This window comes from Astyanax mexicanus, chromosome 16 (genome assembly GCF_023375975.1).
Source record: "Astyanax mexicanus isolate ESR-SI-001 chromosome 16, AstMex3_surface, whole genome shotgun sequence".
Taxonomy (NCBI): Eukaryota; Metazoa; Chordata; class Actinopteri; order Characiformes; family Acestrorhamphidae; genus Astyanax; species Astyanax mexicanus.
The window spans coordinates 36,193,227-36,207,422 of NC_064423.1; the positions used below are offsets into that span (position 1 = coordinate 36,193,227).

A 14,196-nucleotide genomic window follows, 5' to 3' on the forward strand; every position below is an offset into this window, starting at 1 on the left:
CAGTTGAGTAGAAGTTCAAGAGTTATTTAAACTTCACATTTAAGTATTGTAAGTAGTTCACTGTAAAATGTAGTACTAAAGTACTGAAAGTAAAAGTACAGTATTGTGTTATTAGTGTATTTATTACATAAAGCAGTGAAAAGTTAGCAGTGTTAAAGGCAGATCCAGCATTTTAGTACTTAAGTACAGTAGTGAAGTTAAAAAATAGTACTCTAGTAGATACAGATGCAGCATTTCAGTACTTAAGTACAGTAGCGGAGTAAAAATAGTACTCCAGTAGATACAGATGCAGCATTTTAGTACTTAAGTACAGTAGTGAAGTAAAAATAATACTCCAGTAGATACAGATACAGTATTTTAGTATTTCTGACACCTCCGGTTGATGCTTGTCTCAGATATAACAGCAGCTTCCTCTCCTGTGTTGTAGGTGGTATCTTTGGTGCAGCTGCTGAGTGACCCCTTCTACCGGACGCTGGAGGGCTTCCAGGTTCTTGTGAAGAAGGAATGGTTGTCCTTTGGCCACAAGTTCAGTCAGCGCAGTAACCTGACCCCTAGCAGTCAGGGCAGTGGCTTCACGCCAGTCTTCCTGCAGTTCCTCGACTGCGTGCACCAGGCTAGTACTCAACCTCTCTCTCTCTCTCTCTCTCACTGCCCACTATCACCCTGACGAGCTGCTGGGTTTGTTGAGCTTTGCCCTTGTTTTTGTTATGTTACTGAATTTAGTCTTCGCATCATTCATCATTCATGTATTGCTTTAGACACTTTGCATCATGTTTCTACACAAGGAAAAAGCTGATTTTTGCTATTTTTTCTTCGTAAAAAGCCGGCTGGACTGTGGTTATGTTAGTGTAGCTTGCTTTAGCTTAGCCTAACCTGTCAGACTGCGGCCAAGGTGACTGATGGATTTTTTTTTGCTCTTTTTTCCACAAAAGATGAGCCAGCACAGTGGGCTGCGGGCAAGCTTGCCTTGGCTGGGCGCTAGCCTGTGCTAAACTAATGCTGCTGCTGCTGGAGGTGTTGAGTCAAAATTGTCCTGTGTGTATATTCCGTTACTCAGCAATGCGTCTGCGGAGTGATACAGATTTAGTGTGAAAAGGCTGTGCTGTTATCACAAATATCAGCACGGTTAGAACACTTTTCAACCAATCAAATTGTGAGATTGTGGGAACTAACTGCTGTATAACACAGTGTATAAGTTACTTCTTAAATCAGATTACTTTACCATGCAGTAAATATGCCATCACTGCATAATATACAGTTAGGTCCATACTTATTTGGACAGTGAAACAATCTTTATGATTTTGGCTCTGCATGCCATCACACTGGATTTCTGATGAAACAAATGAGATGCTATTGAAATGTAGACTTTCAGGTTTAATTCAAGGGGATTACACACACCTCTGCTCATTTAATGTGTTTTTCTTTTTTTTATGATTTTCTGATTTTTTACACTGTAAATAAAATAGTAAAGACTATATAAAAGCTATACAGGAAGAATCCAGAATATGTTTTATACTTTAGATTCTTCTAAGTAGCATGTTTATCTTTGAGGACAGATCTGCAGACTCTTGGTGAGATTTTTAATCTCAGTGTCTTCATGAGGGAGAGTCACCTGGAATAGTTTTCTCAGCGTCTTGAAGAAAGTTCAAGGAGTTCCTGGAGGTGCTGAACAATAGTTGCAGCTTTTCCTTCACACTGTGAAGCTCCAGCTCCTCCCAATTAAATCACCTCAAATCAACATCTCAGTTCATCAGGTTTAGATCAGGGGATTAATGTGGAGGACTAACACTTTTTTTTTTACTGTTTACTGTAAAATGTAATTCCATATGTGCCCCTTAATTGTTTTCATGTCTTTAATATTAATCTATAATGTAGAAAATACATTAAATAGAGAAATAAAGAAAGACATTGAACGAGAACACTGTTACTGTTGCTTGTGTGTTAGAAGAGAGGGGATAATCACTCAGTCTGAGAGTTAAGAACACAGAGTCTTCTCTGTCTTCTTTCCCAGCTGAGCGAGTCCAGAGCCACTCCCAGCCTCTTTCTTCAGCTCTGCTCTCTCTATTTTCCCAGCGAGGGTGATGAAACTCATGGACGGCCAGAGCGACCCGGGCGCACGGTCCCTGAGTGTTGCAGGCAGGAGAAATATAGCAGAAAGCATCTGAAAATAGAAATGCCTCATCTTCCAAGCAGCTGTTGTTTTTGCCAGCGATTGCAGGTGGCCCCAAATGTGAAAACCAGTGAAAAGTTAGCAACCGCCGTCGACAGTTGGACGATGTCCCTCATTATTGTCTTGATTTTTTTTTTTTCTTTGTTTAGTTTTTTCTCTCTCAGTCCCTCCAATAGATGATATCACAGGTCTTCGCTCCCCGAGCTGAGCTACGTCCTGTCTGTAATGGTTAGCTTATGTGCCGCGGCCACCGTAGCCACAATAAGCGGCTTGGCGGCCAGGCCAAACGAGGCTCTAATGTGTTGGGCTGACCCTCTCATTCCAGGTCCACAACCAGTACCCCCTGGAGTTTGAGTTTAATCAGCACTATCTGAAGTTCCTGGCATACCACTACATCTCCAATCGCTTCAAGAACTTCCTCTTGGACTCCGACTACGAGCGCCTGGAGCACGGTACGTATTCTTGACCCCTGTCCCGCGTTTTGGAGAGAGACAGTTTGAACATTCATTTACAGTATGATCATGAGAATTGGAAGAGAACATGGGTTCAGTGTGTCCATGAGCTGAACAGAAAATAGCCTTCTTCTCAAGGTCTTCTTAAGGCATTTAAGCACTGATCTTGGTGTTGGTTGCACAGGCCACGGAAAGCCGAAAGCCCTCGGGTGCTAACGAGCCTGTAAAACCTGCGTAACTAAACTGCCAGACCTGCACAGAAGTGACTATCACTTATCACACTTGTTCTTTTATCTTTGGTTTCACACCTGATTGTGTTGCAGTTGGCAGATTGTCTAACAATTGGCTCTTTGTTTCCCCATGAAGGCACATTGTTTGAGGATAAAGGAGACAAACAGGCGAAGAGGGGGATCTGTATCTGGGAGTGCATTAACAGAATGCACCGCAAGAGTCCAATCTTCTTCAACTACCTGTACAGCCCCTGTGAGGCAGAGGTAACGTAAGAGGGGAACTTTACACACAGGGTTTCTGTTGCAGTGCATGAAAATGTGTAAATACAGAGAACTAACTATAATAAACTAAACAAAAAAGACAAAATATTAGATTTATGCGTATGTATTTATTAAATAAAATTGTCCAGTATTATTTAGCTGTTAGGTGAAAAAAAAAGCACCGTATTTTTGGCACTATAAGGCTCACCGGATTATAAGTCACATTATGCAACACTAGTAAGGAACAGGGGTGTCTGATATTTTCCTTCTAATTCAGTAGGTCTCACCGCTGGGCAGCGGTGGTGGGTAACTAAGTTAAGTAAAGCTAAGCTAAATGTCTTTTTAAGTCAAACGAGTTCTGGATGTTAATCTACACAGATTTACTTGGGTTAGTAAAGCACTTCCATTTATTTACAGTAAGTTTAGATTTCCAGATTTCCACTAAGGCTGGGTGCAGCATCATTAACATTTGCAGATAACCGCTAATGCTAGCTGTGATTAGATAAAAAAAGATTAAATAAAACAAAATTCTGCCCATTCACTGATCTTGTTGTCCTCCTAATAATTGAAAACACCTGCCACTAATTTCCCCTTCGAATTATCTGCTACTCCTAAAAGTGCCACACATTTATGTAATTTAGGAAATAAATAAGCAATTCTAATATTTCTGCCTTATTTCTCAGATTTGGTTCTTCGTGTTCCCTTTCAGGACTTAAACTAGATGAAGTTTTATAAATAATTCTAGGGTTTCACAAACTTTCCAGCACCGCTGAATGTCTTCAATCGTGCACGCTGGTGCACGTGTATCAGCTGGCCCTTGTTGCTTTTTCCCCCAGTGCACTTCTTCTAGAGGTTGTATGCACTTATCATCTCTCTAAACATTTCGATCTGCCGTCCCAGATTACATCTGTGATTAATATCTTCTTGCAGTCTTGCATAAAAAAACATGCTCCTCTCTGACCTTCTGAAACAGTCCTCTTTCATTTGCCTGATCTGTGTTCCATGAAAACAAACGACTCTTGACCCAAAAAACGAGTCAGAAAATAAGCATCTCCAGCTCGTCCAGTTTCTGCTGAGGATCAGTTTAGTGTTTATGAAGTGGTGTTGATTGTTACCTCTGTTTTGGCAAATGTGGGATCTGTATGAGCACCACATCTCTGATAAGAGGAAGGCTTTTGCACTTTCTTGGAACGGTGGATTATTTATTTTTCACTGGCTGGCCGTTATCTCTTCGTCCGTATTGCAGCATGTGTAAATGGACACACAAAGGGCAGGAAAGATTCTGACAGAAACGCTGGACGGGTTTGGGTGCTGTTTATAGAACACATTTCTTTGCTGTTCCTCTAGAGTCAAAAACAACACTGAATAAGATCATTCAACATTATTCCAGGCAGGGCCAGCAGGGAGGAGGCTATTGTCCTTGCTCCACACCCTTCTGGGAGGCCAACGTATGTCACCAAAAATAACTGAACAATAGTAGAAATATCTACTATATAATATTTTTGACCCAATTAACATGCAGTAAAATACTGTACACTGATCTGCAATCACAACAGATCTGCACAGATCGAGAAGCATTCACTACTCACTAGAGTCAACTAATCTGATGATTACTCCTATAGTAACAACCTTGTAAATTGCCCTGAATAAAAGCGTTAGCTAAATGCCATAAATGTAATGTTTTTTCTATTTTTATTTTTTATCATGCCCTCCTTTTGTTTTATTACTATTATTGGTGAGGCTCCTGATCCAATGCATGTTTTACTGCAATATTAAATTTAAAAAACTACAAATTATATTAAAGGAGACATTCACACAGGCAGGATGTAGCTATTTTTAGGAAATTCTACAACAATGTCTTTAATTGAGATGTAAATATTAACAGACTAAGTTACTTACTGAAGAAGAACTGAATAAAGATTTAATCAACCTATTGTGAGAGCTTTTATAACACTTTTAATAAGAGGAAAAATCGAATAGATATAAATGTAAATAAAAAATTCAAACAGTTCATAATGAAAATATACTGAACATTTGTTGCAACCATAGATATTGGGCAAATTTAAACTTCAGACGGGTGGTTTTTAAACAGCACAGTGTAACTCACATAACCGTATCCTCTTCCTTCTCTTTTGTAGCCTGTTTTGAGACCATCCATCTCTGTCCCCAACCTGACCAAATGGGAGTTCTTCACGGCCGAGACTCTGTCCACCGGACCCTCGTACGACTGGAGGATGCTCTCTGTTTCCTCTCACGTCCAAGAAGAGCCGGACACCATCGCCACCAGCAAGAGACGAATCGTCTGGCCCTGCTACAGCAGCGTCGCCCGCGCTCAGCCTGACGCCATCACCAAACTGCTGGCAGTAAGTCAGATCTAATCAGATAAAAGTTATTTATTGTATTTTATGCACTATAAGGCACACCATATTATAATGCGCTCTATTAATAAACGTCTATTTTCTGGTCAATTTTCACACACAAGGCGCACCAGATATTAAAGCACATTTTAAGCGACACTAAGAAAGAACATGGGTGTCACCATGTTTACCGTTTAATGGGGAAGCTCAAGTTTAATCAGGGACTTTACTTCGCTCCGCAGTTTAAACCGCAAAGGGGCAGGATTGCGAGGCCCGGAGGCCTGGACCAATCACAGCTGTAGCTGTCCGCATCGTGTATTTTTAGAGAGGTGCGCGTAGGGTACGCGGAAACACATAGGTTCGGCGCAGAAGTATAAACTGGCCTTAAGTGAAAAAGAAAAAATAAATAAAAATTTGTCAAACGAGTGCTGGATGTTAATCTACACAGATTTCTCTCTTAAAATCTGTTTATTGGGTGAGTAAAGCGCCTCTGTTTATTTACAGTAAGCTTAGATTTCCAATATACAGTGCTAGACTGAGGAACCCCCTGAGAAACCCCCAAGGCGCTTTCAGCTAGCGGTTCATCCCACGTAGCTTGTTTTAACACAGTAAACATAGAGACTACAGTCTGATACACTCGCCTCTAAAACATCTAATACTCTAAATGCTAACACTGCTTCAGTGCTGGAAAAACTTTACTGAAACTCCTGTACTTCAGTGGAGTGGCTTTACTGCTTCTTAATACCTGACTCGTAGAATTCATACATAAGGTGAACCGGATTTTACAGTGTATTGTAGATTTTTTAGAAAATGAAAGTATTTTAAGATCGCCTTAGAGAGCTTTATACAACTGATGTTGCCACAAGTGAGCAAGAGAAAAACAAAGTAAAACTCCCTCAAAGCTGGAGGGGGAAGGAGCCTTGGAGACCATGGACAGTTGGAACACCTTCAATTTCTGGCGGATGGCATAGAGTAGACGTGCTTTAGTCCAGCTCCCGCTCCACTTTCCAAAAACTCCGTTTTAGGAATCATCTGCTTTTTTTTTTTTTTTTACAAATTTTGTAGATTTTTGAATAGACTTTTCTTCTAAACGACTAAATAGCGTGGAAATGACCTCTAAAGCCACCAAAACGAGTAGGAAGGACCACGCGGCTAATACGGATCCGCCTGAGGCAGCACGCAGCGACTTGAACATGGCGACGCTAATTCGTGTTCTCGATGAGCACAGGCAATCTCTCTCAGCAGAGTTTAGACTGTCATTCTCCAACCTTGAAGCTAAACTTGACTGCAAGCTATGTCCGTGGAGAACGGAGAGAAAATCGCTAATGGTAATGCTAACCAGGTGGATGAACGGCTAAAATCACTCGAGGCTACGTGTACCGTGCTACAGGATTCAAACACCAGGCTGCAAGCCAAAGTCACGGACCTTGAATCTCGCAGTCGCCGTAACAACATTAGAGTAATTGGGTTACCTGAGTCACTCGAGGGTCCCCATCCTACGGCATTTTTCTCCGAGTTCCTGACCGAAGTCCTGGGACAACAAGTTTTGTCGTCTCCTCCTGAAGTCGACCGGGCACACAGATTGCTCGCCAGTAAACCAAGACCGGACGAAAGACCGAGGCCCGTCATCATCAGACTCCACTACTACCAGCAAAAGGAGAAGATTATCCGGGAAGCGCGTGCAAAAAGGGGCAGCCTGGTATACCGCGGACACCCCATAGCCATCTACGAGGACTACGCGCCGGAGGTGCTGGATCAGCGGCTCAAATACCGAGAGGTCCTGGCTGGCTTCTACAACCTAGGTTTCAAGCCGGTGCTGCTCTTTCCCGCAAGGCTCGTTATCTCAACCAAGGAGGGTGGTAAGAAGAGATTTTCCTCAGTCGAAGAAGCTAAAATCTACCTGTCCAATGTGCAGACAACGTCTTCTTAACAGTTCGCTGCCGTCACACTGTAATACTATCTGTTGGTGCGGCTAACCAGCCAGGGACAGTGATTGGCGAGTTACTAACCTAAATTATCCCAGTGACTTGTTTCTGTAGTACGCTTTGCGGCATGGTGTGCATTTTGTTTTCTGTTCTCTTGGGGCTGTCCAGCCCGCTGCCTTGAGCATTAACGCTGGGAAACCCATTCCCTGCACCAGAGTTTGCTAACACAAGCCAGCCATGCAAACGCGGTTACGGTTACAGCTCAGGTTGCCAGCGTGGGAGAAATTACATCTTCCAAAGCCCGCATAAGCACTGTGCACGCCTTAATCTCTCTCCAATGCTGGAACTGTTTACATGGGAGAAATCTTCGGCGGACGGCTTTCATGCCCCTATATGTTCTATGACTGCTAACAATATATACATTTTACTGCTCGTGTGTGAGTATGTGCTATTTGCTTTTTTTTATTTTGTTCCTGGGACAATTGCACTGTTTATGTTCAGCCGCTGTTTTACGTTTATTTGGTACCATTTACAAGTCTGGTTATAGCACTGCGAGGGAGCTCAGATATAATGGTACTCAGGGTGCAGTAAAAAGGGCAGGGCGTGTGTTTTTTGTTTTTGTTTTTTTGATAACCCCTCTTTGGCTTCGGGAAACATCACTAGTTCGTCATTGTAAATATATACAGTAAATTTAATCATGGCACATGGTCTACAGCTGGTCTCTTGGAATGTTAAAGGGCTAAATAACGTCACAAAAACTGGCAAAATATTAACCCACCTACAACATTTACATGCTGATATTATGTTTCTACAAGAAACACACCTAAGAACCACAGATATCTCACGTATTAAACGGGCGTGGATGGGTCACTTATTTCATTCAAAATTCTCAGCTAAAGCAAGAGGGGCAGCTATTATTATCTGTAAGATCATAATGTTTGAGCCTTCTAGCTCTGTCTCAGACCCTGCTGGTCGCTATATCTGCGTCTCAGGCATGCTTCAAAATATGCCAGTTACTTTAGTGTCTCTTTACGCACCAAACTGGGATGATGATGGTTTCTTTACCAAACTTTTTACTAATCTCCCAAATGCTGACACTCACCACCTAATCATAGGAGGTGACTTTAATCTGGTTCAGGATGTATTTTTAGATAGATCGTCATCTAAACCAATCTCCCTTTCCAAATCAGCCAGTGTATTACAGGGGCTTGCTGCCCAGTTCGGCCTCACAGACCCTTGGAGATCCAAATACCCAAAGAGCAGGGCCTTTTCTCTTTTCTCACACGCTCACCATTCTTTCTCAAGAATAGATTTTTTCCTATTAGACAATAGAATTATGCATTTAGTTGGTTCCTGCGATTACCAGGCTATTTCTCTGTCAGACCATGCTCCGGTAACAACTCTTATTAGCTTCCCTCTTAATAAAAGTTCTCCAAAACAGTGGAGATTTACCTCTCATATGCTGGCAGACAGTGATTTTAAAAAAATAATTTCAACCCTGATTAGTTTCTATTTTTCAGTTAATGACACCCCTGACACTGGCAGTGGCTCATTGTGGGAAGCTTTTAAAGCCTTTATGCATGGGCAAATCATCTCACAAGTCTCCTTTACTAGAAAAATGGACAGGGCTAAGGTGGACAGATTACTGGAAGAACTTAAACAGCTTGATTTAGCCTATGCATCCTCTCCCTCCTCCGCCCTGTATACGAAACGATGCCAACTACATCTAGAATACGAACTCCTAATGACTGATCGCATAGTAAGGCAGTTGAGACAGACTAAACAACGTTTTTTTGAGCAAGGTGACAAAGCTGGTAGACTATTGGCCCAACAAGCCCGTGCCACCTGTGCCTCTAGATTTATACCCAGGATCAAATTGCCCTCTGGCGACCTTACCCTAGACCCCTTTAAAATTAATAAAACATTTTTAGATTATTATTCAGAGCTCTATACTTCAGAACACTCCTCTGACACATCCTATCTGCATATGCCTGAATCATTGACCTACCCCAAGATCAGCACAGATATTGCCAAGGACTTAGGTCAACCTATTTCTCCTTCTGAGGTCCAAAATGCTATTGATTCACTAAAAAATGGTAAATCCCCGGGACCAGACGGCTTTACAGACGAATTCTACAAAACATTTGCAACCCAGCTGGTTCCGTTCCTGACCAGGGTTTACAATGACGCTTTTAAGTCAGGTAAACTGCCCCAGTCTCTGACCAGTGCCTGTATCTCTCTGCTTTTAAAGAAAGATAAAGATCCCACTCTATGCAGTAGCTACAGACCAATCTCCCTGCTAAATGTGGACTTCAAAATTCTTTCTAAAATACTAGCTCAACGACTCCAAAAAGTTATGCCAATTTTAATAACCACAGACCAAACTGGCTTTATCTCTGGTAGACATTCCTTCTTTAATACCAGAAGGTTGTTTAATATACTCTACTCACCTCCCTCTAATACACCTGAAATTGTTGTTTCTCATGATGCTGAAAAAGCGTTCGACAGGGTGGAATGGGATCACCTTTTTGCCACTCTAGAGAGATTTGGATTTGATACAGACTTTATCAAATGGGTGCGACTTTTATACACTGAGCCTACAGCATCAGTTCAAACCAACGGGATCAACTCGTCACCATTCCTCCTTAATAGAGGTACCCGCCAGGGATGCCCCCTTTCTCCCCTACTTTTTAACTTAGCTATAGAACCATTGGCGATCTGGCTCCGCAGCCTCTCACAATTCAAAGGTATTATATGTTACGGCCTAGAACATAAACTTTCTCTGTATGCAGACGACCTTCTTTTGTACATCTCAGATCCCTCTACTTCCTTGCCCCTGTTCTGGAGACCTTGGCACAATTTGGTCGGATTTCAGGATTCAAACTGAATCTGCAAAAAAGTGAAGTCATACTTGTCAACCCTTTAGCTAAATCTCTGCCGCATTCTCTGTTTCCCTTCAAGGTATCAGAGAGATTTAGATACCTAGGAGTTTTTTTCACCAGTTCCATAAGTAGCCTTTTTGCGCACAATTTCTCACCTCTACTAGAAAAATGTAAAGCGGACATGGCAAGATGGGCTACCCTACCCCTGTCAGCAGTAGGCCGGATCAACTTAATCAAAATGGTTACCCTACCTAGGTTTTTATATTTATTCCAACATATTCCGGTTTTCATAAAAAAGTCTTTTTTTTACCAATTTTGACAGCCAACTAAATTCCTTTATTTGGAACAACAAACCCCCACGTATAAAAAGGTCTATTTTGCAGCTACCTAAGTCAGAAGGGGGTCTGGCACTTCCCAATTTTCGTCATTACTACTGGGCCAGCAATCTACTTAAAATCTTATACTGGATTAATCCTGGACCTCTTGAATCCCGCCCACCTTGGGTTCATAATGAAACAGCTTCCTCGCAATTCTCATTACACGCTGTACTCTGTTCCCAGCTTCCAATATTTCCATACAAAATATCTCAAAGCCCAGCCATCACTGCCAGTGTCAGGATTTGGTCACAGTTTAGAAGACAATTCGGCCTTCAGAGAGCCTCGATTCATATGCCTATTTTGAACAATTATTTATTTATACCCGCATGTTCTGACCCTACATTTCGCAAATGGGTGGATAATGGTTTATCCACAATCAAGGATCTCTACACGCAAGATGTCTTTTCTTCCTTCTCTGATTTAGCAGCTAAATACAATTTACCCAGTAACCACCTTTTCCGATTCTTTCAAATCAGGCACTTTGTCCAAACTCTTTTTCCCCATTTTCCAAATCGACCCCCCGAATCTTTTATTGATAAAATCCTCTCGAGAAATCCCACAGACAAACATCTCATATCAGACATTTATGATTTAATCAACTCTCTTTGTGACGATCCGAATCTAAACTCTAAACAATCCTGGGAGAGAGACCTCGGAATCACTATTTCAGAGGACGAATGGACAGCTGTTCTTGGTCAAGTTCACTCCTCATCTATCTGTGCTCGACATGGCCTAATGCAGTGCAAAGTCCTTCATAAAGCCCACTACACCAATGCCAGACTGGCTAAGATTTTCCCAGACAGGAGTGATGTATGTGAGAAATGCGGACAATCTCCTGCAGACCACCTTCATATGTTTTGGTCATGCCCACGCCTTGCAAACTTTTGGAACCAAATTTATAATACTCTTGAAGCAGCCTGGGACTGTAATTTTGATCCAGGCCCTTTGACATCTCTGTTCGGAATAGCTCCTCAGTCACTTATGCAAAAGAAAATGCAAGATGTTATAGCTTTTACTACTTTGCTGGCGAGACGGGCCATTTTGCTCAAATGGAAATGTAGCTCCCCTCCATCCATTTGTTTTTTTGCCCTGAGGGTGGGGTGGGGTGGGGTTGGGTGGGGGGGTGGCTGGTTGAGGGGAGGTGTGGGGGGTAAAGTTGGTGCTTCTTCCGGTTTATCACATAATGTGTATGTTTTACCCCATGCCATTACTGTTAAAACCTATAAAAAAATTTGAAAACAGAAACAAGCTATGGTGACTACACTCACTGTGCACATGCTCAGTTAGACTGAGCTTTAAGAGCTCATTGTTTGCACAGGAGTTTATGTACAACAAGGTTAAATATTAGGCCAACAGATACATAACATAAACTAGTGGACTACCGAGTCCCTCCCCTTTAACGTTTTTTAAGGATGCATTTTCTACCCATTAAATGTTATTGCATTATAATTTGATGGGTCCCCTCTTTTTTATCATGCAGTTTAAAAAAAGTAACCATCCGGCCTGTTTAAAAAAGAAAAGTCACAATATCGTGAATGATTAATAATCTTTTGCATTTTGAGTATTTGATTGATTAATAATATAGATTTTAAACATGTTCCAACCAGTATGATTGTGGAACAGTGGAGTGACATATTGAAGTTTATAATACTGCAAATTGTCTCCAATAGAATTTCACTGTAAACGTTTTTTGATTAATTGGAAAATGTACAAAAAGTGTTACAATCGTTCCTGGTCCCCTCTTACTTATGTATTATCACATGTAATACATGGCTAATATGTAAGGGGGAACCCATCCTCCTTTGGTCAGACAACTTATTAATAAATGTTTAAAACAGACATAGGTTAAAATTAAAAATAGACATGGGTCTATTGTATTCAGGTGAATAGAAACACAAGCAGTGTAAGCAGTTAGAAAATTCCCAGGTATTGACTTCACATAAAATTAAAAGTCTAAAAAGGTTTTGACTGGATTTTTTAAGAACAGAAAAATTCAGTATTGTCAGAATGTGGCTAATGACTCCGACAGCAAGTCTAGTTTGTAGGACAATATGTATAGCATGTTTTTTACTGAATGTGTGTTTTCACAGGACATCGAGAGGCTGGAGGAGGAGCTGGGTCAGCAACCTGAGCGATGGCACACTACTCTGGAGAAGGTGCGAGCCAGTGTGCAGGAAGACCTGAAACAGGAAGGAAATGTAAGTAAAAGCTTTTATTCCTTTCACTCACTGTACATTACAATGATGCCCACAAAGCAGAAGAAAGGGCTCAATTAAAATGAACTAAATTAAATACCAGCAAATCCTGAAAACAGCACACTGACTGTTAATAAATAGAGCTCAAGACAAAAACAAGTTGACAAGAACTAGATGTTACATTACGGTACATTAAATGAGACGTAAGAGCCATGTTAATTATTTAAGTGTTTTTATTTATTCTAGTACCAATACCCATATTAATTCAGTTAATACTTTCCCCACTGGGTGTGCTGTGTTACTTTACTACTTTACTAGCATTCTAACAGTTCTATACTCCCAACAGGCTTACAGTCTAAGAGATAGGGGCATAGAGTTGCTCATACAAAGAAATCACTATTTTTACACTAGCTCAATAACACTTTGTTGTTATAATTCTAATTCTAAGAGTCCTGACATATAAAATGAGGCACTGAGAACTAAAAAAGTGCATAGATAGTTTAATAAACACTGTTCAGTACTTTCAGTTTCAATTTCTCAGTAAGTCGACCGACAAGCCCAAATGAATAGGTTTGAAATTAAAACAGATTACAAAGATATATTCATGCATTTCTACTGAATTAATTTTGCAATCTGTTTCCCTGTCCCACCTATTCATTTGTGCTCATCAGTTGAATTATCAAGAACTAGTTAGGGTAGTAGTGTGTGTATAAACAGTGTTTATTATAAACTATTTGTGCACCTTCAAAGCTCTCAGTGCCTCACTTTAAATTTCAGGGCTCACAGAATTCTACCAATGAAGTGTGTAGCAACTTTAAAAGCTAAAGCTCCAGTCTATACCTTTTCTTTTTTTTATTGATTGTTTAAATGCAAGATACAGGATGTTTTTTTGTTTTTGTTTTTTTGTCTGTTTTTTATGTGTGTATATGTTTTGCACAATAAACTAAACTAAACTTTGAGCTTGTTAATAGTATAAAAATAGTGATTTCTTTGCATGGACAACTCTATGCCCCTATCACTAGCATTGTAAGTAGGAGCGTCGGATCAAAGCTCGGCATTTCAGAATGCTGGGGGTGAACAGCAAAAGTTTAGATTCATTATTATGTTTCACTACAACCCAAGTCTATTTAAACAGCAGTCCTGTGTAAAATGCAGTGTCCATCATTTGTTAATTGTAATCACTATAAAATGTCCAGTTAATCATAATATTGGTTGTAGGTCAAATCAACCAGCAGTATTAGAAGTTGGAGATTTGCCAAAAGCCATGCAGAGTGCATCTTTGCTTCAAGCTCTTTTTCTTTAGTGTTGCCTTATAACTGTAAAAGGTGGAAATTAAATATTTTTTTA

General features: G+C 40.7%; 1 protein-coding gene across 2 annotated transcripts in view; it reads left to right on the forward strand.

The window, feature by feature from the left end:
- Positions 1 to 14,196, forward strand: part of sbf2 (SET binding factor 2) — a 207,335-nt gene that overhangs the window by 188,156 nt on the left and 4,983 nt on the right. For both annotated transcript variants that reach the window (XM_049465532.1, XM_049465533.1), the window contains 5 exons: positions 428 to 613; positions 2,496 to 2,622; positions 2,989 to 3,116; positions 5,252 to 5,476; positions 12,745 to 12,852. In XM_049465532.1, coding sequence (XP_049321489.1) covers positions 428 to 613; positions 2,496 to 2,622; positions 2,989 to 3,116; positions 5,252 to 5,476; positions 12,745 to 12,852 — 774 coding nt within the window. The remainder of the gene's footprint in view (positions 1 to 427; positions 614 to 2,495; positions 2,623 to 2,988; positions 3,117 to 5,251; positions 5,477 to 12,744; positions 12,853 to 14,196) is intronic.